Source organism: Lineus longissimus, chromosome 14 (assembly GCF_910592395.1).
Source record: "Lineus longissimus chromosome 14, tnLinLong1.2, whole genome shotgun sequence".
NCBI classification, from domain to species: Eukaryota; Metazoa; Nemertea; class Pilidiophora; order Heteronemertea; family Lineidae; genus Lineus; species Lineus longissimus.
The window spans coordinates 688,499-716,436 of record NC_088321.1 but is presented as its reverse complement, the minus strand read 5'-3'; the positions used below and the strand labels follow the sequence as shown (position 1 = coordinate 716,436).

The following is a 27,938-nucleotide window of genomic DNA, read 5'->3' as shown; positions in this document are numbered from 1 at the left end:
AGTGGTTTGGTCTTTTCAGTTCCTACCTCGCCCTGAAGATGGCGATGGCGTAGTTCTTTCATGAAGTCATTTAAAGTTCTGAACTACGCCATCGCCATCTTCAGGGAACGGTAGGAACTGATATGACAGTTTATTCTTTTCAGTTCCTACCTTGCCCTGAAGATGGCGGTGGCGTAGTTCAGACCTTCAATGATGAAAGAACTATGCCATCGCCATCTTCAGGGCAAGGTAGGAACTGAAAAGAACTTTCAGTTCCAACCTTGCCCTGAAGATGGCGATGGTGTAGTTCTTTCATGAAGTCCATGAGACTCCGATAACCAGCTCAATGAGGGGGATTTGGGCCACGTAGATCTATGTGGTTCGGCGCTGAATGTGTTAAGCCGTTTCCTGATTTTTTAGCCGCGGATAGCTAAATTTTGCAATGGAACAGACATCAATGTTTTAACCCATTAGAGTCTGACAACACAGAGTACTTTTTCTGTCGAACAGAACCAATAGATTTCGTTGAAAACTTACAAACTTTTCATCACAGTTATACTGTTTACTGTTTAAAGACTCTGCTGAGAACGTAAACAGTTTGACCTCCCTAAGACGACACCTCTCTGTTAAGGACCCCCTCTATTAAGGAGACTGCATATGATCCATGCAGAAACATGATTTTACTTCGGATTTCTTTACAATTTCTGGATTCTGAAATGTCATTTTTGCAGCTTTGATTTTTGACGTGAAAAAATGTATTCAAGGAGTCGTTTTCAACTAGAAATCTTTTAAGAAACCTTTTAATTCCCCTCAGGTAGTTGATGATGAGCTGCATGAGAAGTAATCACTGATTAAGTTATTTTACCACGTTCTAAATAAAGACTTGTGCCACGACTGGATGTCTTTAATCATCCAAAATATATAACATCTCAGTCTATTTCTTGCATCCGTTTATTCGGCAAAATCAGCGTAGCGAATCCGCCAGCACACAGGAGAGCTGCGACGAGCAGCATGGGTACGGCACACTGGGCATCCACGAGCGCCCCGAAAGCCAGGTTTCCAAGGATGGCTGCAATTCTTGCCATCAGTAAACCAGTCCCCATGGCAGTTGACCTGAAAAATGTTCATCATCTAGTCAAATCAAGAGCAGAGGACAGAGGGGACTCACTGGAGGGGTACTGTAGCCCTCGTTGTAGAGAGTGCTGGAGTTGTGGGGGAGGTGTTGACAGGGATGGTTCAGGAGGGATGTGGGGCACAGTTGACATAGAACTGTCAAATTGCAAGAGCACGGTGGGTAAAGGTATTGGTTTACCTTTGCAACACAATAGAAACAAGGCCCTCCTATTACAGTGTCGGAGGGGTAGAAGTGTCAAGTTGCTGGAGTGAGGCAGTGAAAACAAATGGAGAGAAACTGATGAAGACCACATTGGTGATCGCAGAGATTGTCACATTGTCCTGTGAGTTGTGACTTGGTTCAAACATTGTTAAGCGAAGATACATCATTGTCAAATGGACAGAGGTCATTGCAGAATCTATCAAGGACAGCACTTGTCAGTCCGAGACCTTATTAGAGAGGTTCTGTGGTATTTTCCTTTGTACATACCTAACATCAGTAGGGAAACATTCCACCGACAGAACATCCAGCGCGCTCCATCCCGCATTTGAAATCCCGCTGAATATGCAAGACATGATAATCCCCTGAGTCTTGTTCTTAACCAACCAGATGAAGAAGACACTCAATCCTGATATTCCCATACTGATCACTGAAAATGGACAGGTGTCAATCAATCAATCAATCAATCATGCAGCCAGTCAGCCTGCCGACCAGTCAGCCAACCAGCCAGTCAGCACATCAGCTAACCAGCCAGTCAGCAAGCCAGCCAACCAGCCAGTCAGCACATCAGCTAACCAGCCAGCAAGCCAGCCAACCAGCCAGTCAGCACATCAGCCAACCAGCCAGTCAGCACATCAGCTAACAAGCCAGTCAGCACATCAGCCAACCAGCCAGTCAGCACATCAGCCAACCAGCCAGTCAGCACATCAGCCAACCAGCCAGTCAGCACATCAGCCAACCAGCCAGTCAGCACATCAGCCAACCAGCCAGTCAGCACATCAGCCAACCAGCCAACCAGCCAGTCAGCACATCAGCCAACCAGCCAGTCAGCAAGCCAGCCAAGTTACCAAACAGTGAGTCAGTCTGTTGGTCAATCAGTCCGTCAAACTAACCGGATCAAATGAGCAAAACTCTCACCTAAAATAATCTTAGCTCCGATTTTATCCATGACTAATATCGCAAAGATATTACTTGGTAGTGTAGATATGGCCGTAAGGAACCCTTCGAAGAAGACGTTGGCATCGGGCGGGGCGCCACACGTCTGGTTGGAGGGAATAAGCGGCACCGTCTTGTTGCCGACGTAGAGAGCGGCGTCACAGGCGGAGCCACCGTGCTCTTCCATTCGTTTGAAGAGCTCAGGGAACCAGAGGAACAGTCCGTAATAACTGAAGTGAAAACGCAGGAATGCCAACGAACTAAGAGACAAAAAAATTAAAATTTTGTTTCTTAAAAACTTCTTTTTGCACAAAAATGCCTCTGGAAAAAAGCTCATTGTTGGTTGAATTTTGAAAATTCAAAGATCTACAGAGATTTGGAGACCTTTTCATTGCAGCTATCAAATTAAGCATTTAGTAAGAGGAGAAAGTTAGAAATTTGCCAAAAATTGGAAATTACACATCCCAGAAAACGGCCACATTACAATTTTTGAAAAAAATTTTTTTTTGATTTATTTATCTATTTAAACTTATATTTTAATATATTTATCTATTTGATGCATACTGCCGACTCAGAATCATTTGCTTGTCTTTCTGTTTTGATGAATAATGCAAAAATAAATGGTCATGAAGAAGAAAGTCTATTGAAACTATTGATACAGAGTTGACGTGTTTTTCTGCGAAGACTTTTCAGAAACGTTGTAGGACTTACCCAAATGCTAATGAAGACTGGATGAATATTAGCGTCACTGTGCTCCGGGCCAGCGGCCGCGTGAAAAGCTTTTTCGTCTTTAAGAGATACTGAAAGAATAAGTCAGATGGATGTTTTTGAAGAACTTAGATGTAAACGATACGAGTGACATTTTGGCAAAAATAGAGAGAGCAGCAGACTTCATAGCTATGAGGCACTGAATGCAAAATACCATTCCAGATGTAGGTGCCTTTGTATACAAATGCAGGCCAAGACATGCATTACAAGAGGAGCCAAGCTGAGTAGAGAAGCCTCATAGCCTAGTGGTCAACACTGCTGGCTACTACGCAATAGTGCCCAGGTTCGGTCCCGGGGAGAACCCAGGATTGTATTTCTGGATGAACCGGCGTGGCTTTCAAGGAACTAAAATTCCTGGCTTTCACAACGTATGAAATACTCGAGGGTCTGTCGGATGAGACTAAAAGCCGTGGTCCCTTGTACCTGAGTGTCTTAGCCAGGACAAGTAAAAGATCCCACATAGGTGGACAGCAGTGGACTCTACACCTCTGGTAAGATCCACTAGGGCACGACAGTGATGATGATCATGATGATGATGATGATGATCATGATGATGATCATGATGAAGACCACTTTCCTCTCCAGAAATGTTCCCCGTTTAGAAAGAAGGGATCATGATATTCACCTTTTTGAACGATATCTGTGCCCTGGCACAACCTCTGCTGCAAGGACCCTGCCGTTGTAGCAATACTAAATCACTTTCCTCTCTATCATCATCCTTCGCCGCTAACAGCTGCTTCACTTCGTAACCCGCCAGGTCTTTATGCGTCGACAGATAGATCGAGTTGAGAATTTTCAACGCCTCTTGGTCGTTTCCTTTCTGAAATCAACACAGAGTATTTTTCACGACCAAGAAGTGGACTTTTGATAAAGAGGTTGAAGTTTCGGATTCATAGTCTGAAATCAACACAGAGTATTTTCACGACCAAGAAGTGGACTTTTGATAAAGAGGTTGAAGTTTCGGATTCATAGTCTGAAATCAACAACGATATATGTTACCATTCTATTACAGTATGACCTCCGTCTGGCCAGAAATCTTTCAGGACTCTTTAACAAATCTGTATTCTTTACATCAGCTTACCATGAGGAGGAATTTGGGACTCTCCGGCATGAGAACAAATGCAAGGGCGGACGTTAGGCTAGGAATGGTGCACAGCGCAATAAATATCCGCCAACTATCGTACGTAAACTCGGGGGAGAAGTAACCGAGACCTTTGTGTGGTATGACCGCCCACGCTAGACCTGCAACAAGAACACAACGTCACTGAGCAATAAGTGTTTATCAGTGAATTAGACCTGCAACAAGAACACAGCGCCACTGAGCAATAAGCTTTTATCGGTAAATTAGACCTACAACAAGAACACAACGTCACTGAGCAATAAGTGTTTATCAGTGAATTAGACCTGCAACAAGAACACAACGCCACTGAGCAATAAGTGTTTATCAGTGAATTAGACCTGGAACAAGAACACAACGCCACTGAGCAATAAGCTTTTATCAGTAAATTAGACCTGGAACAAGAGATGATATGATAAATTTGTCTCCTGGTAGATGAGCACCCCTAGTGGCAAATAAGTTTGACTGACGGGAACAGCATTTGATCATACGAACATGACGCTTTCGTTACGAAATTTTACGGAGACCACGGTAACCGTACCTGCCGCAATTATGTTACCGCCCATCCAGAACGTTGCTAGTAAGGAAATCATCCTCCCGCGACGATCTTTTGGTTGAAACTCGACAAAATAGGAAAATATCACAGGAACACTTCCCCCCACTCTGAAAATATCAAACAGTTGTTGAAATTAGCCCTGGCTTTCTCAACCCAAGCCAATCTATGACGATTTTCCCCCAATAAGATTGTAAAGTTGAACCTCTCTATTAAGGACACCCTCGGGACTGACAAATGCTGTCCCTAATAGAGAGGTGTCCTGATTAGAGAGGTCAAACTGAATAGAAACAACCAATTTGGAATCGAAACTGATGTTCTTTTAGAGAGGTTGTCCTTAATAGAGAGGTGTCCGTTAAGGGAGGTTCTACTGTATTACGGAAACTTCGCCGGAGTAGATTCAAGCGAAATGAAAATGACCCAGACAGATAGTATTGATACTCACCCCACCCCACTAAAAAATCTTAGGAGTAGAAAGAGCCAGAATGTCTGTGAACAGCTCGACGCGAGAGCAGCCAGTCCATTCAGTGCAAGGGAGAACATGAGAATGGCACGACGCCCCTGGATGTCCGCGAGGGCACCCCAGACATACCCTCCAACCATCATACCTGAAAAAGATCAACATGAAAAAATAAAATCTTGCATTGGTAACACTTCCTTAATCATGAAATATATGGTACCATCAGAATGTGCTCATCAAGAGCTTTCCAATGAATGGTCATGTCAATGGGTTTACTGATGGTACCATCAGAAAGTGCTCACCAAGAGCTTTCCAATGAATGGTCATGTCAATGGGTTTACTGATGGTACCATCAGAAAGTGCTCATCAAGAGCTTTCCAATGAATGGTCGTGTCAATGGGTTTACTGATGGTACCATCAGAAAGTGCTCACCAAGAGCTTTCCAATGAATGGTCATGTCAATGGGTTTACTGATGGTACCATCAGAAAGTGCTCATCAAGAGCTTTCCAATGAATGGTCATGTCAATGGGTTTACAAATGGTACCATCAGAAAGTGCCCATCAAGAGCTTTCAAACAACTGGTCACATTCAGGGACAGGAGGAATTGACAAACATGCGACATCGATGCAATCACAGCCCAGTGACCTAGCCACAGAATGACAGCCTGATTACCCAGCAAAGGAATTTGCCTCAATAACAAGATAAGCGTACCTACCCACAAAAATAATGGCATTTAGCCATCCCTTATCTATGGACGTCAACTTCAGGTCACATTCAGCTGATGGAAGGAGAAAGGAGACACAGAGGACCTCGATGGAGTCACTGGCGACCGCCCAGCCACACAGGAATAGAAGTTTGTAGTGAAAGCGGCCATAGCCTGCAAAAATGATAAGAAATTCTCACAATCAGTACAAATTAGGACCTGATTCTCAACATCTCTGATGAGATTTTATTGGGTGGAAAATCAATGAAGGGTATAGTGCTGTATCTAAGAATGTGGATTGTTGGACTGTTTGAAAATGTTGTTGTCCAGGGCATGTGGGCTGGTGGGGTAAACAAACATTCACAGATACTTGGAGAGGTTGCTATTGACTTAACAGAGCGATCAAGAACTTTTTAAATTTTCTAAAACAAGATGACGTAGAACTTACCAGTTCTTATTAAGGCTTGTTCATAGGTGTGGCCCGCAGATCTATCTGAAAATACACAAAATGTCTCCAGAGATGAACCAATGAGAGAGAACAATGGACATTGTCAGGGCGTATCCACTGGGACAGGAGAATGTACGACATGCAGAAATCACTGGAGGCATCAACTTGAAACTCAAGATGAGTATGAGACTTTGCTAGGCCTACCTTCCTCTGAATCTGAAGTAGAATCGGGTGAATTCACCGAATACTGGATCGATGGATTCTCTGCACTCTCCATGGGACTAAATGATAATGATAAACTCTCCTTTATAGTTTCGTTTGGTCGTCCGATTGTTTTGTACACATCACGGGTTCTAGGTCCGGTGATAGGCACTGTCCTATATGAAGAGATCTTGGAAAGTGAGGTAGCATTCACAATCACATAGGCCTATTTTAATGATAGGAACTAATTACCCATGTGATCTAGATTGTGTAAAGTCAATATATATGTGGGTCAATCATTATTAAGGGGGGATGCCATCTCTGATAACTTGTGGTCCAGGCATATAGAAATACTGTTATACAAAACAAACTTGCTGAAAATTGGTATTTATAGAATTTGTTTACAGTCTCCTTATGCAGCTACAATTTGTTTAAAACTACAAACACTCGGATGAACGGAAAATTTGCAATGCAATTACAATGTGAGTGAAATGATTGGCAGAAATGTTGCCAAAATGTATCATCGCAGAAAACAAGATGGCATCCACACCAATCGATAAAAACTCGAATACCTTTCTCAATAGAATCATAGAAGGCACGCGTAGCGTCCGAATCTGACATCATTTTTGAAAACCAAACGTCGAAGTCTCTATTGGTACAGATAGTCTGCTTTCAGACTTGACCACACATATTACGTACACACCGGCATTTCAGCGAGAACTTCATATCCAAAATCAATCAAAACTCCTCCAAAATGAAGTGAATGCCTATTTAAAACATGGAAGCTATTCTCTGGAAAAGAGATTTTCAAGTTTGCTCTCAAGTGGTTGAGACCTAGGTCAACGTATTGGCTCTCTCAAGTAATCTAATTGCTCTCAAGTAATCTAATTGCTCTCAAGTAATCTAATTGCTCTCAAGTAATCTAATTGCTCTCCAGTAATCTAATTGCTCTCAAGTAATCTAATTGCTCTCCAGTAATCTAATTGCTCTCAAGTAATCTAATTGCTCTCCAGTAATCTAATTGCTCTCAAGTAATCTAATTGCTCTCAAGTTCGCCAAAATGCTGCTGCCTGTGGCCAACCCTTGAAATCAATCCCAGGTGTGCAGTATACCAACTCCAACACGCCTCACTGTGATAATATCATAACCAGCAGCACATTTCAAAACAAAAGATTATCCAGGCCCAACTGCTGCCATGAATTATTCCACATGCCAAACTCTTCGGCAGTTCTGTAAACATGGAAACATGTATATATGCCTACTGTCCGTTGCAAAAGGCCTTTGTAAATGTTATAAGCTGATACCCAATGAGGAATTCAATAATGGCAGATGGCAGTAGTTAGCGACTGGACACAATCGATTTCCAACCCATGTCAATTTCATCCTCAAAAGGCTGTGTATTTTACCGGCCCAATAACCATAATTGTCACCTTTCGGTAATCAAGTTCCTCCTTAAATGTTATACAAAGTGGACAATAAGACAAGATGTAATCAGCCTACACTGGAAGACGGTCATTTCCACAGGCAAGTGAAGTCATTTTTAAAATCAATTAGGCCTAATCATCATGCCAAAAATGTATTTATTGTCATGGACAATGCAAGACACAAATAGATTGTTTGGATAAGTTTGTTTATTGTTACTTCTACTTCATGGTAAACATCAGTTGCCTGTGAAAGGGTTAATTTGGTTATATATGTAAATATCTAGCTCTTATGAAATATCATCAGCAACCAGGAGAAGCAGTTCACCATCTGATTGAGAATCATCAGGACAGTAGAACCTCTCTATTAAGGACACCCTCGGGACTGACAAGTGCTGTCCTTGACAGAGAGGTGTCCTGATTAGAGAGGTTAAATTGTAAGGAAAAACTAAATTGTCTGCAAATGAAACAAACCTCACTAGCAGGTGAACACAACTTTAGTTCATTGAACACTCCAACGACACAGTTTTTCCAAGATCATTGGAAAACTCCTCTCAAACGAGAGGCCTACTCGGCAAGTTGGAAGGACTGTAGATTCTTGTCAAGTTGGGGAACTGTTTTAAAAGATGAGTCAATAAATTTGTTATGAAAACTTACCAACCCTATGATATTATAAATAGCTAAAAATAACTAAAACTATGGTTAGATTAAGATTAGAAGGCGACAATGTTTAATCTTACCCCTGTTCATTATCGACTGAAACGTCTGACCACCAACTGAAACCAAGAAGCAGACACATTCCTTAAAACATCTAATTTACCTGTTTCAATCAAACCGTAAGAATTTTTCCGTCCATCCAACAACATTTTAAAAATCAGACAACAGAAATCGTCAACTCCACATTGGCAGAACTAAAGCCACGCCGTCACTTCATGCAATCAAATACTAATCCCGGCTTTGGACTGACCGCGTTTTATGAACTCTCCAGCCAGGTTTCTAGGTATGTAGGTCAAACCCTTTAATATCACATGCTTGTATTATTAAAGGGGTACGCCGTTTGTAATTACTGATGGTACAGCTAAATAGAAATGCAGTTATACACAATGCCGTAGTGCAGTTATTATGCATACGAATTTGCTAAAACTCCTTCGGTATTTCGAGTATTTATATATCTATCTACAGAGCGGCAGTGTCAAATTTTATATCCAGTGCATAAAACACAATTTAAATGTTTCAAATTCAATTACAAATTTTAACGGTGTTGGCCTTTAACAACAGTCAATAATCAATAGGCCTGTCTGAAAGAGTACATAGGGGCCTACACTTGAAAATAATATCAACCAGGCCGGCCTATGAAAAGTGCTGTGTCATTCACTCTTAAATGCAACAGGTGAACTTTGTATTAGGGACAATCAGGGCAGGCTACTCGATAAGTTGGAAGGCCTGGGCTATCAAAGTCAAAGCTGTTTTGGCACCAAAGACAGTCAATCTGTAAAAGCCTCTAATAATGCAGTCCAAGGATCGGCATCCAAAGCACAACAATGGTGAAACTGGCCTGGTTCACCAGCCTCACAGCCCTCAGAGTTCACCAGCCTCACAGCCCTCAGAGTTCACCAGCCTCACAGCCCTCAGGGTTCACCAGCCTCACAGCCCTCAGAGTTCACCAGCCTCACAGCCCTCAGGGTTCACCAGCCTCACAGCCCTCAGAGTTCACCAGCCTCACAGCCCTCAGGGTTCACCAGCCTCACAGTCCTCAGAGTTCACCAGCCTCACAGCCCTCAGAGTTCACCAACCTCACAGCCCTCAGGGTTCACCAGCCTCACAGTCCTCAGGGTTCACCAACCTCACAGCCCTCAGAGTTCACCAGCCTCACAGCCCTCAGAGTTCACCAGCCTCACAGCCCTCAGAGTTCACCAGCCTCACAGCCCTCAGGGTTCACCAGCCTCACAGCCCTCAGGGTTCACCAGCCTCACAGTCCTCAGAGTTCACCAGCCTCACAGCCCTCAGAGTTCACCAGCCTCACAGCCCTCAGGGTTCACCAGCCTCACAGCCCTCAGGGTTCACCAGCCTCACAGTCCTCAGAGTTCACCAGCCTCACAGCCCTCAGAGTTCACCAGCCTCACAGTCCTCAGAGTTCACCAGCCTCACAGTCCTCAGGGTTCACCAGCCTCACAGCCCTCAGGGTTCACCAGCCTCACAGCCCTCAGGGTTCACCAGCCTCACAGCCCTCAGGGTTCACCAGCCTCACAGCCCTCAGAGTTTACTAACACGTCTACGGTATTTAAACGATAATACAGTTCTCAAGACACCAAAAGGTTAGGATGAAAAATAAACGGGATTCCTGCTAGCTGAGAATTAACCCATCACCGTCTGGCGGGGTCATACTAAACAGCGTCCACAAGGTTTAAAAGCATGTCATCAAAATAAAACCAAGTGCCAATGGTATAAGCAGGACATTTTCCACATTTCCTGAACGTTTCATCACATTTGTGTGCTAGATTAGCGAGTTGTTGTCTAAAATGTATCAGCGTCAACCACCCAGTCGGCAGCCATGTTGAATTTGACTTGGAGGAAATGATAGGGCTTCCCAATACTGCAGTCGAGCCTTGTGATTTTAGACAACATCTCCCTTATCTTACAGTTACACCGATAAGTCATGAAATTTTCAGGAAATGTATTTCATGGTCTACTTATTTTGTTTATGGCTACTAAATTTTATTTTGATGACTTTATACCTGACTTTAAACCTGGTGGACACCGGTGGACACTGGTGGACGCTGTTTAGGATGACCGTCTGGTAGCGACACTGGGACTGGCGGCAGAATGATGAACTAAAAATGAGAAAAATTCTCGATTCGGAGGCTAATTACAGGTAGTTCAAAGGAAGAATACCCCGAAATCTTGGTTCGTCAGGTAGGAAAATTAAGATTCTTTCTATATATTCTCACCTCTTCCTCTTTGCCTGCTCAAAAAAGCAGTAGATTGTGAAACATCATACTCCAAATTTTCGTCATCGGCTTCATCCGAAAACATTGCATCGATTACCGCCTCCGTAAAGAGAAGAGCAACCTTGAAAACCTGGTGTTCAGAAGGCTTAAATGTATGCCAAAGTACTGGAGAAATGTACTAAGCGTAATCCTGGGTACTGTTGTGTAGAAATCATCTCTATACATAACTCTGTTGCATCTGTTCATCAATCTGTTACCTGTATTTTAGTCGATTGTGCAAATATTATTGAAATATTAGAAATATGAGAAGGTGGAACTGATTCTACAATTGGTAAGGGTTATTTTGTTTATGCTAGGTAACCAATGGAAAGGTTATTTTGAGTCTCTGATTTTGGGGGGGCGGGTAGGCCTAAGTGAAAGTAGGTCAAACCACAGGATATGGAGGCATTGACCTTTGTTGACCTACATCTAACCCAAACCCTTGCCCCGACCTACCGTACAAGCACCTGTGGCCAACGCTGCTGACCATGAAACAGTCCCTAGCTCTCTGACGACCTCTGCCTATCCAACCCCCATTAGGCCTACCGTCAATCGGTGTCATGTCTGATCCCTAGGCGGCCTAAAGAGCTTGCAGACAAGTGACATTTGTCGCCGTAACGTACGATCATGATTGCATCAGCCATAGGCCTGTTCGGTCGAAGAGGACGAATCGACACTCCGTCTCGGAACGTGTCAGAAGGCCTAAGCCAACTTTATACCGTAGGGCCTACTTTGGACAATGCTTAGAGACACGGCGATCCGTTGTTCCAGGTGAAACGCATGACTGGTCACCGCCAAAACAAACTTCTTCGAATAGGTCAATTGGAACTTTTTTAAATCTAAATATTTCCTCATATTCATAATTTTTAGATCGATTCAACTGATGGTCCAAAATGTCCCGTCGCCCGAGTCCTGAGGAGGTGATCTGCCTGGATGATGACGATGATGATGACGTCGACGACGTACAAGCTGTCAGTGTTACACCCCCTGCTGAACAGCAGCATCAGCCGTCACCGCGCCAGGTCAGTGTCGACGATAACAATGTTCGTTTCTTCTTCTGTTTTCATTCAACGAAGCCAAGCGGCTGCATGAAGAATCAGGACAGGGCTGTTCAAACGAAGTTTAGTCACTTATCTGGCATTAACTACAGTGGAACCTCCCTTAGTGGACACCTCTCTATTCAGAACAACTTCTCCCTAAAGGACACTAGTTTTCGTCTCAAACTGGGTGGTTCCATTCAGTTTGACCTCTCTTATCAGGACACCTCTCTATTATGGACAGCAATTGTCAGTCCTGAAGGTGTCCTATACAGAGAGGTTCTACTGTAACTAGTATTAAAGTTATCTTATCGTTAGCTCCTTCAGTTCATTAATTTATCTATCTTTCCAGGCTGCCATTCAAAATAGCTTTCTGGCAAACCTGGACCTATCGAAATTTCCACCACATATCATTGAGCAACTTGCCGTCGGTTTCCTGGGAGTCGGGGGACAGGTTCTCACGCCCCCTCCGTCCTACGAGGAAGCAGTCCGAACCCCCGCTGCAAAACCTGGGGGTGAGGTTGGCAATGGCGGCCAGGGACAAAGAGATGGTGCCATGTCGAAAGGAAATACATCATCAACAGAAAATTCATCCGACATTTCTGGACATGGCAGAGTCGAGCCACGCTTGCCTGATTTGAGTCGGAGTTCTCTTAATTCGGAACGGAGTCAGAAGGCGGCCATACTTCGCCGTCTGCTTTCTGATGATGCTCATGCACCATGTGATGCATCGCTCCCAAGTGGTGCAACAAACGTTACGCCAAGTTCGACGCCTAGAATTTCTGCGGCGCGTGGCGGGACGTTACTGTTAGGCAGTACTGCTTCATCAGGAGATCGGCAAGCTGAGAGTGACAAACGAATGGATACTTCAACAAGCGTAACTGGGCTCAGTCAAGGACCAATAGGTCTATCTGGGTTTACATCATTTAGTAATCTGAATACCAATTTGACGACGCCTGGTTTGCACTCAAGTACACCTCCCCTCCAGTCTGCAACTCATAATTCTCAACCTCCATCTGGGGATTGTGCACCACCTATCCATCCTTCAAACTCTCGACCAAACAGCGCCGGGCGTCGGACACCTCCTGCTGCATCCAAACAACCGCACACCTCTGTCTTCGCGCAGCCAAAGGGTGACCCAATTGGGTTGAAGCAGTCGGGGTCCAACGTCCTGACCAGTTCCGTCCCGAGCTCGTACAGTCAGAGCAGCAACACAAGCTCGCATGAAACAGATCCACAGCCATCGGCGTCAGACGTCGGCGATAGATATTCAAACCGCAGAAATTCCGCCAATAGAGATTCAGTTGACGGTGAGCAGCCCTTGGCAGATGCACCGGAGGTCAACTTGCCGTTAAGTCCGTCTGTCCTGAAAACATACAAGCAGAGCTTTGCGGACAAACGTCGTTTACAGCACGAGCTTGCAGAAATGATGGGAAAAAATAACACTTTGACCAGCGAAATCGACAATTTGAATTTCGAGTATATGACGTTGAAGAATAAATTAATTTTATCGCAAGCAGAAGTTGGTGTGAAGGATTCCAAGGTTGACGAATTGGAAACAATGATGGAACAGAAAGAAAACCAATTGACGAGTTTAAATGATGAGTTAAATAAGACAATGCAGGAGTTACATCACGTCCAGGGCGTGTTGGACGGACGGACGGACTCTGAAATGCCGCACGGTACGCCCCCTATTAACCCATTCCAGGTGACGGAATTCCTTGAGGAGTTAAGTGAGGTGAAGGCGTTGAATAATCGCTACAAGATGGACCTAACTCGTGAACATCAGAAGAACTCACATCTGCAACGGCAGATCTTCGACCGTGAGAAGGAGATTCGACGGCTGGATAATTCACAGGCGATTAATGATACGAAGATACAGTCCCTGGAGATGCAGAAGTTGTTGATGGAGGACCAGGTGAAGCATGCCAAGGCTGCAGCAGCAAAACAGGTAATGTACTGAGTGTTTCAAAATATCTTTGACACTTTCTATTCTAAGTTAAGATGATGATATATTACCAACTTCAGATTGAGTCAAAAGTATTTGACTGCAAAGGGTTTATAAACAGCGCTAATCTGCCCAAGAGTTGAACCTACAACATCCTGATTATAAGGTGATGTTCAAGTTTCGAGTGCAGATTACTGGCAAGAGCATTCTGAAGCCATTCGATTGTGAAGAGTTTTGAAAACAGTGCTGATCTGTCCAAGAGTTGAACCTACAACATCCTGCTTATAAGGTGATGTTCAAGTTTCGAGTGCAGATTACTGGCAAGAGCATTCTGAAGCCATTCGATTGTGAAGAGTTTTGAAAACAGTGCTGATCTGTCACAGAGTTGAACCTATGACATCCTGGTTATTAGCTAACGTTCTAACCACTATGCTACCTATCTCCTTCAAGGTGGAGCTGCCTGCGGCCCCGAACGAATGCATCACTGAGTTGGAAGCGCAGCTGAAGAAGGCGCGGGATGACCTCGAGAAGCGTACGCTACACTCCAAGCAGTGTCAGCTGGAGAGGAACTTCATGGAGACTGTGATGACGAAGGGTGAAGTGATGATGAAGAGTCTGCGTCAGGCGGTCGAAGTTAAAAATACCGAGTTGGAGAAAACACAGGTGAGCGAATAAGACGGCTTGAAATAAGACATAGGCCTGGTTCTTACAGTGCGATCCTCTTGCGATGCTCCGGAACTGCCCACTCTGGGACACTGAGAGACTGGCCACATGGCCTAACTGTGCAGTGCAGCAATGGAGACAAAGCTCTGGGGATCTAGGGAGGAACAAGAGACGACAGCCAGGCATAGGCCTGGTTCTGTTGTATAGTTATAAACAGAAAATCAAACGCTAGGAAGAAGAAGAAGAAGTTTAGTTCTGGGATTGCACAAATTATTTTGTAATTTCAGAGTGAGAATGTGGAACTCAAGAATCGTCTGATGGAGTTTGAGGTGCGAGATGTGGGCACCAATGCAAGCACCGAGGCGATCAAACAACTCGAGCTCAAGTTGACCAATGAAAAACTGGCAAAGGAGGCTGCTAATACTGCTTTCAGAGAGGTAGGCTATTGAGAAAAGGATCAGTCGCATATGGGTTTAGGTCACGGGGGGGTTGGGGGGGATGGGGCACTGTGCCATGTTTAGGGAGTCCATAAAGGTTCCTATGATGTTTCAAGGAAGTTTCTAATCCATACATCAACATCCAGATTATTTTTCTAATATCAGTCACCACATCTTTGACAGGTTGAGAAGGACAACATGAAACTGAGATCAGAGCTGACAGCGACGAAGGCACGTCTGACGAAAATCACCAACAAATACACGGAACTCTCCGAATCGCATCAGAAGGGAATGTCGGACCTCCTCAGCATGTCCTCGCAGATGCGAGAGTCGCAAACCACCCTGATGCCTCTGAAAACAGAGAATCAGAAACTCACTGAGGATTTGACGATGGCGTCAGATCAGTTGTTCGCGGCAGAGAATCGCTGCAAGATTTATTATCAGGTTCGTAAGTCTTTCCGATTTTCGCGACAAGATGTACAACTCCCTTAGCAACGTACCAGACTGCTAACTGAGAGGTCATGGGTTCAAATCTTCTCCAAACAATTAGTTCTTTCCTGTAAGGGTTTGAAGACTAAGTAGCTACTCTTACATTATGGCAAATCTGTGCTAGGGAAACTTTCATCAATATGATTACATCTCTGATGTCCTCCCTGCTCAGTTTTGTTCATAATCCTCATTACATTTACCTTGACAGCTGGAGGTAGCTTGCTGTGGTCATTTTATGTAATCTACCTTTGGTCTGGGGGTGAGAGACCTAGCTACCTGCTGTGCTGGCTCTGCCAAGATGATGGTATCTACCTCATTCAACTGGTAACATGAGCCAAGAATTATTTCCTCAAGGAATAAGTGGAATGGTGTAGGATGACATGATGAAGGGCTTAGAACAAGGATCTGTCCAAATGAAAATGAAAATTTTGACTTCCAAAATTTGGAATTTTGTGTTTTAGGTCCATGAAGAAATGAAGGATACTTACGAGACGCACATCGTCGAACGAGACGCCCTGATTACTCGTTTAAAACGCCAGATGGCGTTTTACCAAAAGACAGCACAGTCCCATAAAAAGTTGATGCAGTCCACGCTGAATTTGCTTCACATCTTCGAGGATATTTGTCAGGGTTTGGCCACGCAAGGTGGAGATCAAGATCGGATGATTCATCAGGTATGCGGAGATCAGGGTGTCAAATTTCCGATTTTAGGTGGAGTTCAGGCTTTTTCCTCTCACTGAATGTTAGATTTGATGGCTGGAATAAAGGATCTCAGTTTCAAGAGCCAGGAAGTTTAATTCCTATGAAGCCAATCCCTGTTCCATGGGAGCCTGCAGTGTCATCCACAAGGCTATGAGACACCCCCAGTAGAATCTCTTCTCACCGTGGATTCTTTTGACAAATGCTCGACTAAGTTTGTAACCCTGGGTGATACTTTAATTGATTCTCCAGGAGAAAAATAAATAGGTGTGGAATTTTACCATTGCTTGTATTTTTGCTCAACCTCTCGATTCGTTTTCCAGGTCTTCAGAAAACTTCTCCGGATTGCATCCATCACAGAAGTGGAGCCCCCTGTTTGTGCGAATGGAGGATTAGACTCCACGGTGTCATGGGGAGAGGAGGAGATGCCATGCCCCATCGCTGAAAGAGAACTGGATACCACAAAGGTAGGTGATGTCTCCCTTGATGTTGTTGCTCTCCGCAGAGGCAAGCTTTGGAAGTCGAGCTATCCACTTATAGTTTGCTCCAAGATGTCAAGATTGTCGCATATCGTTCTCATTTCATGATTACTCATGGATTTTCATTAAACCTACAACAGTTGAATCTTTACATCCTGACCCATAGTTTTATTCCATTAAAGAATTCATTCCGACCACAGCCGTCCCGGAAAAATGCCCAAGGTAACCTCTTGATGTTAGCATTAACTCTCCATCCCAGTTTCTGTCTTTAGTTCTGAACACCCTTTGCAACCTTACTCTTAGAGGCAGGGATCAGGTAGCCTACCAATGTATAAAACCATCATGCATAAGTCTGATTCACCAAGAGAATCAGTCAGCTAACAGACCAAGATTTCGCAGAATCATATCCCACTCACGCTCTCATCTATAATTCAAGGTTCCACTTCGAGGAAAAAGTCCCGAAGATAGCACCGCCAGAAAACGGCCTGCGTCACCAAAACCGTCGACATCAAAATCACCAGGAACGTTACAGACAAGCCTACTAGGAACTCTTGGACTCTGCAGGACGCCATCTATGAGTGCTCCTGGAACAGTTTCCGCTGCAGATACGAGCCCGCCATTGGAGTGTAGTGGAGTCGGACTGGGTGTAGATTCTAGGAATTATCAGTTGGAGGAGGGTTTAGTAGGGGAAATCAGTCAAGATGTTGGAGTCTTTCCCAGTCAGGAGCGGAGTGTTGTTAGTGAGATGGCTTCTGAGAGTATCCCAGGGACGGCGACGCGGTCGGTCGATAGTGTCGCAGGTGCTGCTAGTGTAGGAGGAAGTGTGGAGGGAATGTCAAAGCCGAGCAATGTGATCGTGGGAACGAACGGAGCTAGTTCAGAGGTAGGATTGTCAGAAAGTGCAAGCATGACATTGCGTTTACAACAGCACGAAATTGATAAAACTCCCGAAAATGAACAGGCAGCAACGGTAACTAAGGAATCAGCGGGTGACGAGTTTCTCGACGGAAGCGATCCAAATGTTGAAGAGAGCAGTGCGATGGAGGAGCATGTGAATTCTCTCATTCTGGATCTTCCTGATTTGCCTGCGGATGATCCGTTAGAAACGAAATATCTGCTCCAGAAGGCTATTAGGGAGAAGCAGGGAGAGTTGGATGCGATCGGCTGTAGGGTAAATGTGAGATTGAACCCTAGTGGGGAGGTTGAGATGTTCATTGATGAAGCAACGTCTATAAAGTCTGAGATCACTGATGACGTTTCCGTCCCGAGTGTGCAGATCAAAACAGAACAGATTGGGTTGGTGGGGCCGCCGGTTTTGGAGGAAGGTGTTGAACCATCAGCTGCTGAGATGACTCTTGAAAACCCAAACACAAAACAGGGTTGTGTTGCATTTGAAGGAAGAAAAGAAGACAGTCGTCATGTTCCGAAGCCTGTGTTCTTGATTAGAAACGTTTCAGACGTGCTTGAACCCAAAGCTTCAGGTGAGCAGAGTCCTGCTGCCGCGCGAAAGGATGAATGTCCGGGTCCAGATCCTGGGCTACTGAACCTGAAGATGTCGCATATTTTGGAAAAGAAGCGACAGACTGACCAGGTGCATTCTGGGAGTTCCCTTGTCATTCATAAGCGGGCTGTTCCTAATTTTGCTGCGTTGCTTAGGGAAAGTGTCCAAGCGTTAAATCAGAGCGGGAAGAGGTCAAGTTTAGATGTAAATGAGGGAAATCATGACAGCGACCAGTCAATCAGAGCCAACGACAACTGCTCAGGAGGTGTTTTGTCTGGATTTGATGCTGCTGCTGAAAACGACATTCCTATTTCTGATTCAGATTTTGAACATCGGTCGTCTGCTGGAGAGAGGCAGCAGACACCATCAAATGTAAACAAACATCTGTCATCTGCTGAAGAGAGCGAGCAGACGACATTGAATGTAAACAAACATCTGTCATCTGCTGAAGAGAGCGAGCAGATGACATTGAATGTAAACAAACATCTGTCATCTGCTGAGGAGAGCGAGCAGACGACATTGAATGTAAACAAACATCTGTCATCTGCTGAGGAGAGCGAGCAGACGACATTGAATGTAAACAAACATCTGTCATCTGCTGAGGAGAGCAAGCAGACGACACTGAATGTAAACAAACATGTGTCGTCTGCTGAACAGAGGGAGCAGGAGCCATCAGATGTTAGAAGTTTGTCTACTGCAGCTTCAAGTATTGCTGTACCTAGCACCAGTGGCCCAGGAGCAAAGGTAGGATTGAACGAAACGTCAGGGATGGAGAATGAAGTGAGTTGTGGCAGGTCCAAACAGGCTGAGGAACACTTGATTCAAGAACACCATGAGAAGTTTATGGCCCCAGTTGTAGTGACTCCAGAAACCGAAGTTGTTGAGAAACGTGAGAGCAGGTATGCTGAGAATAGTGAGGTTGAAGCCACAAGTGGTGTCGCTGAGAAATCTGTTTCAGTAACCGAGGATGTCTCCAAGGAAACCCCTGTTGCTGAGGTAAATTCATTAGTTACTAAGGAAGCTGATCTGGTTGCTAAAGTAACCGATCCGATTGCTAAGGAAACTGATCTAGTTGCAAAGGAAGCTGGTCTAATTGCTAGGGACTGCATTGCTGAAGATGATATCGTGTCTTATAGATTGAATGAATCGAATGAGAAAGTTGACATTGCATTGCACGTCTCATTTCCTGATTCAGATTCCGATGATGAAGTGAGGATGATCAAAACTGAAATGATCTCTCCAAGGTCTGAAAAAGTTCCAAAGAAAATGATTGAAATTGTGACGATTTCAGACTCTAGCTCAGACGCTGGGTCTGTTGAAGCTGGGGAGTTCCCTCCAATAGAGTCCTTAGGCCTTGGTCATTTGCGCGAAGTTGCAGGTGAAGAAGATTTCGTGGCATATGAGATCAAAAACATGTCCAGTCCGGTAGAGGAGGAGGGAGAAAGATCTTTAGGCAGCAAGACACAGAGTCGCAACGATATTCCTGACAGCTTTGATTCGCAGTTTGATGAATCGGGTCCCGAATTTGGTCTTCGGACACCGAGTCCAGTATCGGAGGGAGAAAAAGAAGAGGAAGATCAAAAGGAGGAAGAATGTGTGGATGCAGAAGTGGAAGAGGAATTCCTGTTTGAACATGGAGGAGAGGAAGACCATTTCATCCCTGATGAAGAGAATTCGACACTGCCTTGCACTTCAGCTCGTTCTGTCGGGAAGTACCCGCGGACAGCTGGGCGACGGTTGTACCAAGGTTTATCCATGCGAGGCTCAAATACCGAGGAGGCACAGAAGAAGTTGACTTTCGTTCAGCGCCTTGAGCGTAATCTTGTAGGGGAGGAGGATTTCTGCCATTCCCTTCTTTGTCGGTATTTGACGTTGAACAAGCATCAGGATTTAAAGTCTACTAGAGGGCGTAGGAAAGGAAAAGGCGCCAAACCAGGGGCGTTGTCTGTTTCTTGGGCTAATCAGAGTGGCGAAGAACAGCTTGGGCTGATCGTTAGAGACGGTGGGAATGTCAGTGTTCGAAGCCAGGGTCTGGATGGTGATTCATCAAGACAGAGTAATGCAGTAGACTCACCAAACTCTGTTAGCTGTGATCAGATTATAGACAAAAACCAGGTAAGAGAGTTGCAGCAAAGTTTGCCGCATGCTTTTGGGATAAATGAAAGAAGGAGCCATTTGCCTCCCGTAGATGCGCCTGGTCATGAGTCTGGTAGAGGGAACCACTGCAATCCTTCTTCAAGTCCTGCAAAGCCTGCTTGGACTCACCTGGGCGGCACTCCCTGGACTCCTGGAGACAGCTCCCCCGTATCTGCTGGACAGCAAAAGAAAAGCCAAACAAAGAAGTCAATCTGGTCCCAGAGTCGAGAGAGTATTTGTGCGCAATTCACAAAAGGAGGCTTAAAGCCGAAGAAAACTGCTAAACCTAGTACGTTGCTGAATTTTAGTCCTAGTAGGCCCTACACGCATCCGTTGTTGAAGAACCAGGGTGCTGTGGGACTCCTTAGTGATGTGAATGTTGACGATGCAGCGTTGGCAAAAGTGTTCAACTCTCTTCAGCAGACGCCATCAACGGTAAACAAACATCAGTTGTCTGCTCAAGAGAGGGAGCAGACGCCACCAAATGACAACAAATATCAAGCGTCTACTGAACAGAGGCAGCAAACAGCATCAAATGTAAACAAACATTTGTCTTCAGCTGAACAGAGGGAGCAGAGGACTGCTCAGCAGACGGCATCCAATGTAAACAAACACTGGACTGATGCGGTACAGCCCTGCCTTCCTGAGAAGCCTGGTTTGGATGATGTTTTGGTGTCAATTACCGCCGGAGGTAATGGTTCGTTGGATAGGTCAGAGCCCCCTATTGGGCAGTCTTTGAGTTCAGTTGACAACAGGAAAACTATGGAACAAGCGGCAGCTTGTCCTGGCCAGACTGCTGTAGAAGAGTTACACCCACCTAGTGAAGAAAGTCGTAACTATAGTTCTTTGAGTGTCCACGGTACTGGCAAGCATGGCGAGTCGCTGACGACGGAGAGCGCAACGTCTGATTGGTTGTTTGTGAAAAGTAGTCGCGAAACTGATGAGACTTTGACTTCTCCCTCTGGTGATGAGAGTGTGAACTACTCAAAGATGACTGATCATAGTCTTGAGGAGGGAAACACACTGGAAGCGACAGCAAAGATGAGTGAGAAAGTAAGCTTGATTGGTCAACTGGGCATGGATAGATCTCCCTCTGGTGGGATTTTGAACGAAGAACAAGATTGTGGCATATTTGGTTACACGAATGTTGAGCCTGCCGATTCAGATCGCAGAGAGAGATTCAGTCCTGAAGGCAGTGTGTCTTCAATTGCGACAGATGATTTGGAGTTCTTGAACCGTATTGATAACAGCAGCGCGTCTTGGATAGCACCTCAGACAAGTGCCGCTGAGCTGGCTACCGTTCCTGATGTTTTGGTGGCTATGAAAACATCTGACGGAGGAGGTAAATCGCAGACGAAAGTAGCCAAGGTTGGTGGTATATTGACGTTTGAATCCAAGTCTACCAGTGATGCGCACGTTTCCCAAAGTGAACGAGAAAAAAGTCTGAAACAAAAAGAAAGTGTTGGAGAAAAAGCCAAGACTGGGTATGGAAAATTGATGTTGGAACATCTGAAAGTTCGCAAGGAAGTGGCCAGAGAAGATTGTGAGAAGAGCAGCGTGGATCAGGCTTCAGCAGCTAGGAAGATACAAGAGGAGGCAAGAACTGAGAGAGACAAGGTCTGCACTACACTTGAAGATGTTCGGAAAGATCGAGAAGAATCAAGCGCTGGTGTGGAGAAAGACAGAGTTGGGGATAGAATTGTGCCAGACAAGGCCAGAGCTGAATCTGAAGAGGCCAGTTCTGGACAAGAAATGGGTAGCGTTGCAACCATTACTGAGCAGGGAAAGGCCAGTTCCAGACGAGAAAGGGATAGAGTTGTGGCCAGTACTTATTGGGAAAAGGCCAGTTCCTCTGAAAACATTGCACAAAATAAGGAAGAAGAACAGTGTGATGCTGAACAAAAAAATGTTGTGGAAAAGTCTATCGCTAAATCGGAAAATGATGCGGAAACACAGGGTAAACAAGCTGAAGTGTTACAACATGTCATAAAAATATCCCCGAACAAAATTGTTTTGAAAAAAGCACCGGGACCTCAAAGTGAGTCGCAAGGTCCGACAGAAAAAGGCAAGGATTTGTCTGCTGTTGTAACACCTACGGTCGAGGCTGAAGGTCCCGAAGGGTTGGAGGGGAAAACTGTTACGATGGTTGGGAAGAATAAGTATGTGTTGAAGTCGCCGACGAAAAAAGTTGCAGCGGATGTTCGGGAAGATGCTCCAGCTCGAGGAGCTGTGGGGGTTGAAGGAGAGAAATCGAAGGCTGAAACGGACAATGTGACTTTTTCTGAACATGTGAAAGTGAAGCCGGAAATGAGTGCAGCTAGAGACAACCACTGGGTTGGTGGCCAGGATGGAGATCAGGACCTAAGGGGAATGGAGAAAACTGTGAAGGATGGAATGGAAGGTGACAGATGTTTCCCCGGAATGTTGGATGAGGACAGCAACGCTCACCCTGATGAAACGCACGGCAATGATAGCAGACGCGTTGGTGGTCCAAAGTCGGCTGACAAAGTCTTGGACGAGTATCTGGATGGTCTGGTGGATGTTTCAGATTCGGAGGCAGAGGCCACGAGGGAAAGGAGTGGTGTGGTTGAGACTTTGGATAGCTATCTGGATGACTTGGGGAAGGAGAAAGAAGCAATCACACCGGAGGAATTAGCAGGATTTCACCCGTCAGTTGATGATCAAGGTGATCAAATCACTGATGCTAACTTTGAAAGAACGCATGATGACAATTTGTACAGTACTGATGGTGAATGTGATGCTACGTTTGAAGATATGTCTGAGGGTGAAGATCTTGAAGTTGAAGACTCTGCTGCTGACAAAGATTCTGCCTTGAGAGCGGACATAGAAGGATTAGAAGATATTTCGGATGCGGAGCTGGAATTCAGTCAAAGATCTGGTTCGATTACACCAATGATGGCGCGCTCCCCGAGGGTTAGAAATGCCGGAGGCTATAAAGTTCTGGATGATTCTACTAAAGATGATGAAATGTTGGTGTCTGACATAAGCAATGAATCCGACCTTGACCTAGACCTTGAAACAAGTGCTGGGTGTGCCCAGACGACCCCACCGTTTCCCCGTGGGTTTGATCTCCGGTTGATATTGAACACCCGGCGTGGGGAGGGTTACGTGTCCCCAGACGACACAGTTGAAGCAGAGGCAACATCTTGTGGCCATGGCAGCGAGTCATCGCCAGAAGGCAGCCATTTTGCTCTCGGGGATGATTGCCCGGATTTGAAAATTACATGCGATTTGAATGATGAGGAATTAGATTTGAACATTTCTTATTCTGATTCTGATTCTGAATCTTTAGGAGAAGCAACAGCAGACGACAAAATCCAGAGCAGACGACACCGGACTTTGAAGAAATCTGCACAAGATGGGAAAAGGTTTACACAATGTCCAAAAGAATTGGCAAAAGGCGGAAAGAAATCCACACAGGATGGAAAAAGGAAGGCGGAAGATTTGACCAGGGAAGAGAAAGCAGAGAAAATAAAAAGATCTCTGGCAGAAATTGATGCCCAGCTGGAAGAAACGAGGAAGAAACGAAAATTATCGAAAACTGGAAGGGAATCAGAACGAACCGTGACAAAGGTATCTCGGAGAGAATCGTTTGAAAATGAACATGGGATTTTTCATCGACCAAAGCGTCCACGCTCGCCGTTCTTGCGCTCGAGGCGTCCGTCCCTGTCGCGACAATCACCGGCGCGGAGCTTGGCTACTCATAGCGTGAACAAGGCAAAGAACTATCAGACACGGGCACAGAAGGTTTCTGGGAACTATGATTTTGATTGCAGGACTGGGCGATGGTATCGGGATAGGGACTCGGGATTTTTACCTGAGAAGCCAGAATCAGAAGAGGACGAGGGGATAGAGGTTGCAGCAACGAAGAAAAATGTAGAGAATCCAAGATATTTGGATAGTCCCCTGAGTCTAGATGACAGTCCAGAGACTTCCGAACCGGTTACAGAAATGCTGCACAGTCCGGAGCTGGATCCTCAAACAAATGCCACAAGTCTAGCAATGAAAATTCCCTCAAGCCGGACAGAAACTTCAGGTGTTCGAGGGATGGGGAGCCAAGGTATTGAAATACCCAAAAGTCCACATGCCAACGGGCCTGAGAGTTCAGATGCGGGAATGTGTCAAGGTGGAGTCGAAACTGGGCTCCCGGTCTCGGGGCCGGTCAATCCAAAGCTCATTCCTAGTTCACCCAACACAGCAAGACCAAGGCCCCCTATCAGAGCAAGAACCAATTCACCTGTTAGAGGAAGTGCACCTGTTGAAGTAAAACCAGAGATGAGTTCTCCTGCAGAGGCAAGACCCAGTTCCTCTGTGGCACCAGGAGTTGTGGCGAACACTGCAGATATTGTGCTGAAACTGGAGAAGCAGACACACATATCTCATGAACAAATGAAAAGTATTGGTCGCCCGACAATAAAAGAGAACAAGACAGAAAGTGTACCTGCAGGTGCAAAAGCGAGTTCGTCTGATCGAGAGGGAAGTGTTGTTGGTATGGCAGATCATGATCAAGGGGAGCGATTATGGTTGCCACCAGTTCCTTCGAATGAATCCAAAGCACCGGAAGAGATGAGATCCGGCAGGAAAAAGAAAGGGAAGAAGAGGGTACGACAAAGACAAAATGCAAAGAGGAAAAAAATGCTTTGGCATGCGGAGGCTACTGAAACAATGTTAGAGCCATTCAGTTCGCCATGGAAACCTGTAGGTGATCCCACAGAAGCCTGTGTGGCTGGAGTGAGTGGAGTTGACCCTGGCCCGAAAAAAAAGAGTAAAAAACGACGAAAAAGGAAAAAGTTGGGTCCGAATTCGCCGGTGAAGACGTTTACAGTTGCAACAGCCGTTTTAGCTTTGAGAGAAGGGACCTTCACGGAATCTATTTCAGATTCGAAATGTGCCAAATTGAATTTTTCCGAAACTGCTAAGAATGAGTCTGGAATTTGTCAAAGAGGCACGTCTGCTCAAACTACAGATGTATCAGGTACTGAGCAGGCGGGTTTTGTTGGGAAGACTTTAAGTCCATGTGGAGGTAGACGGGAGAGAAGTTCTGAACATCGCGAGGTTAGATCAGCGGAAAGTTCAAGAGCTGGCCGTAGAGACGTTCGTCACAAACGACGCTCTGGAAGTCCGAGTCCGCAATCTGATCAAAGAGAACTGAGATCAGGTCCCATTCACAATGATTCTAAACTTGATGAAAGACATCCACGTTCCGGTCCGAATTCCAAAAGTCCTAGTTCTGAGTCGGATGTTAAACGTCGATACCCTGCTATATCAGATAGGGGGAGGAGGTACGATCACTCCAGGATTCATAGGCCAAGATTTGATTTTCGGAACGATCGGATTCGTGAAAGACGAGAACGGCTGGATCCGAGGTTTGAGCGGGAGAGATCTAGTAGGGGGGTGTATCGGTCAGGATTCTATAGACACGAGAGAGCAAAGTCTCCAATCACGCTGCGTAGAGAAAGAAACCGGGAACGTACGCCACTCCCAAGAAAGCGGACGATATCTGATTCGGACTTGAAGCCGCCGAGCTCTGAGAAGATTTTGAAAGCAGGAGAGGAGAGTTCATCTTCCGAGAGGTCAGGACGGAGTTTGCATAGGCGGGAGAAAGTGTCTAGTCCAGCGAGGCATGAAAACGCTTCTCGTGGGGCAAGCGCAGCAGAAGGGACGCAGCCCAAACCTTGCTCGATAGAAGATGCTGACAAAGTGTCAAGTCCAGGGACACGTAGTGCTGCTGGTCGTGCCAAAGATTCGCGGAGAACTGCTCTCCTGCGAGAAGATGGGAGGACAGTATCGAATCCGAGGGAACGTGAAGATGCAAGTCGGTCGGCAGATGCAGCAGAAGGTTTGCGACCAAAACCTCGAATACTGCCAGATGATAAATTATTGAGTGGGACAGATAGTGCTGGTGCTGGTGCTGACAAATCTGTAGGTGCAGATAAGAACATTTCGACTTTTGCTGCGTTTGTTAAAAAGGAAGGGTGGAAGACAAGTCCGCATAAGAAGCCTGAAAGTCATAGCATTGCAGAGGCCTATCGGAATAAACTAGCGATGGCAAATAAACAACCAGCGAAGATATACTCGGTGCCAATGTGTTATGGTTTGGGCAGGGTTTCGAGTCACCAGTTGGGTAACAGCAGAAATTGTCCAAAATGTTGCAAAAAGCGTAAGGAACTTGGCCTCAAGACGGTCTGTCCTTTACCAGTGAAACAACGGCCCACCAAGTCAGAAGGTGTTAAGCCTGCCTTGACTTTTCCTGAAGGAATAGAGATGCCGGTATTTGGTCAGAAACTGTCTGCTGAAACTTCAGTAACTTTTGATAATACAGCAGGGGCTTTGATAAGCGACGTCAAACCAAAAGCATCAGAACCAGTGGCGTCTACCTCTGCAAACGTGTCGACGTCATCCGATTTTGGAATTGTGAACAAACTGGTCAAGACGTATGGTGAGTCTGAGAAAACTGGTGAGAAAATGAATGATATTTTATCAAATATCCTCAAGGGGATGCAGAAGACGTCTACAGGGCATATGAGGAATTCTGCTAGAACTGTTCAAAATTTGACTGAGACTGTTCCAAATCCTGCAGAAAATGTTCGAAATTCGCCAGACAGTGCTCCGCATGAGAATCAGGGTGCTTCAAATGATCAGCGGGAAACTCAATCGAATGCTAAGAGCCTCCCGTCCTTCTGGAAACTCTGATTACTGGGATAACTTGGTTGTGGCATTTAGGCGGCAAAGATTGTCATACCCCTGCACGCTACCTGCCATGATTTCACCAGTGTTACAATGCAATTTTTGGTATGGCTTGCAATTGTTAGGCAGGTTTTGGCCACATTCCAATCTTGTGCTGAAAGAGTTCAAACTGAGCTGATCACCTCTACACTAATATCATGACTGTAGAAAGCGAACTTTCAATACCAGTGTTACATTATTTATTTTTACATTGTAAATAATTGTTTGTTGTAAAAGGAAGGTGCAAATATTTGAAAAAGTAATCATTGAAATCTGATGAGATGTTGTTGTTTTCTTTCTAAAACTGAAAGGAAGTTTGGCGTGCATGAACCGTGTCCAAAGCAGGCAATAGGATTGATGCCCCAAGGAGCCTTCATAGCCTGGTGGTTAACACTGCTGACTGCCACGCAATAGGCCCAGGTTTGGGGAGAACCCAGGATTGTATTTCTCGATTAACCGGCGAGGCTTTCAAAGAACTATTTATAATTCCCGACTCTTCACAGTCCTTTGAATGAGACATTAATCAGAGGTCTTTGGTTTCTGGTGTCTATGCTGGGGCAAGTGAAGGACCCTCAAATGAAAAATATGAGTTGCTTGCAAGGAATCTGCGAAAGACCAGAGCATGGTCTTTGGAAGACGGGATCGTTGTCTCTGAAGACCAAGGCATTTTCTTCTGGAGTTTGAGCGTGGTCGTCTAAAGACGAGACCATTCTCTTCTGAAAGTCATTCTCTTTTGAAGACCCAACATCATCTAAAGACCGGATCATTCTGAAGATCGGGTCATTTTATTCGGAAGACCGAATCGTCTTCCCAAGGCTACTGTCCTCGTATGATGTGATCCATCTCGCAAATATCCCACTTCGGAAAAGTAAAAAGTCAGACATCCGGCCTAATC

The 27,938-nt window shown here is 45.2% G+C and overlaps 3 protein-coding genes across 5 annotated transcripts; 2 read left to right on the top strand and 1 right to left on the bottom strand.

The window, feature by feature from the left end:
* Nucleotides 1-236: 236 nt before the first annotated feature.
* Nucleotides 237-10,946, bottom strand: LOC135499043 (synaptic vesicle glycoprotein 2C-like). Of its 3 annotated transcripts, XM_064789683.1 has the most exons (12): nt 10,869-10,946; nt 8,661-8,696; nt 6,299-6,343; nt 5,863-6,024; nt 5,132-5,294; nt 4,675-4,796; nt 4,098-4,258; nt 3,642-3,836; nt 2,960-3,048; nt 2,231-2,478; nt 1,583-1,742; nt 237-1,092 (listed from the first exon to the last, which is right to left on the bottom strand). In XM_064789683.1, exons 2-12 carry the CDS (start codon nt 8,668-8,670, stop codon nt 909-911), a joined length of 1,539 nt encoding a protein of 512 aa, XP_064645753.1. In that variant the 5' UTR covers nt 8,671-8,696; nt 10,869-10,946; the 3' UTR covers nt 237-908. The 3 variants fall into 3 exon arrangements, with proteins under 3 accessions (XP_064645753.1, XP_064645752.1, XP_064645751.1); XM_064789682.1 differs by lacking the exons at nt 8,661-8,696; nt 10,869-10,946 and adding an exon at nt 8,741-8,881; XM_064789681.1 differs by lacking the exons at nt 8,661-8,696; nt 10,869-10,946 and adding an exon at nt 6,503-6,780.
* Nucleotides 9,428-10,240, top strand: LOC135499182 (PGC-1 and ERR-induced regulator in muscle protein 1-like). Its single transcript, XM_064789848.1, has one exon. The coding sequence runs from the start codon at nt 9,428-9,430 to the stop codon at nt 10,238-10,240; it is 813 nt and encodes a 270-aa protein (XP_064645918.1).
* A 156-nt stretch (nt 10,947-11,102) lies between the features above and the next one.
* LOC135498603 (uncharacterized) lies at nt 11,103-27,306 on the top strand. Its single transcript, XM_064788922.1, has 9 exons — nt 11,103-11,199; nt 11,778-11,929; nt 12,297-13,895; nt 14,343-14,555; nt 14,843-14,992; nt 15,176-15,436; nt 15,943-16,155; nt 16,504-16,647; nt 17,096-27,306. Exons 2-9 carry the CDS (start codon nt 11,801-11,803, stop codon nt 27,008-27,010), a joined length of 12,624 nt encoding a protein of 4,207 aa, XP_064644992.1. The 5' UTR covers nt 11,103-11,199; nt 11,778-11,800; the 3' UTR covers nt 27,011-27,306.
* The last annotated feature ends 632 nt before the right edge of the window (nt 27,307-27,938 follow it).

What these genes read in the sequence shown, in the direction of transcription:
- LOC135499043 (XM_064789681.1), bottom strand. Translation starts at nt 6,575, where the DNA reads ATGGAGAGTGCAGAGAATCCATCGATCCAGTATTCGGTGAATTCACCC. An exon ending in AAATGCCATTATTTTTGTGG is followed by an intron (nt 5,295 to 5,862) that starts GTAGGTACGCTT and finishes GATCTTTTTCAG; the next exon opens with GTATGATGGTTGGAGGGTAT. An exon ending in AGATTTTTTAGTGGGGTGGG is followed by an intron (nt 4,797 to 5,131) that starts GTGAGTATCAAT and finishes TGATATTTTCAG; the next exon opens with AGTGGGGGGAAGTGTTCCTG.
- LOC135499182 (XM_064789848.1), top strand. Translation starts at nt 9,428, where the DNA reads ATGCAGTCCAAGGATCGGCATCCAAAGCACAACAATGGTGAAACTGGC.
- LOC135498603 (XM_064788922.1), top strand. Translation starts at nt 11,801, where the DNA reads ATGTCCCGTCGCCCGAGTCCTGAGGAGGTGATCTGCCTGGATGATGAC. An exon ending in AGGCTGCAGCAGCAAAACAG is followed by an intron (nt 13,896 to 14,342) that starts GTAATGTACTGA and finishes ATCTCCTTCAAG; the next exon opens with GTGGAGCTGCCTGCGGCCCC. An exon ending in AAGATCGGATGATTCATCAG is followed by an intron (nt 16,156 to 16,503) that starts GTATGCGGAGAT and finishes TTCGTTTTCCAG; the next exon opens with GTCTTCAGAAAACTTCTCCG.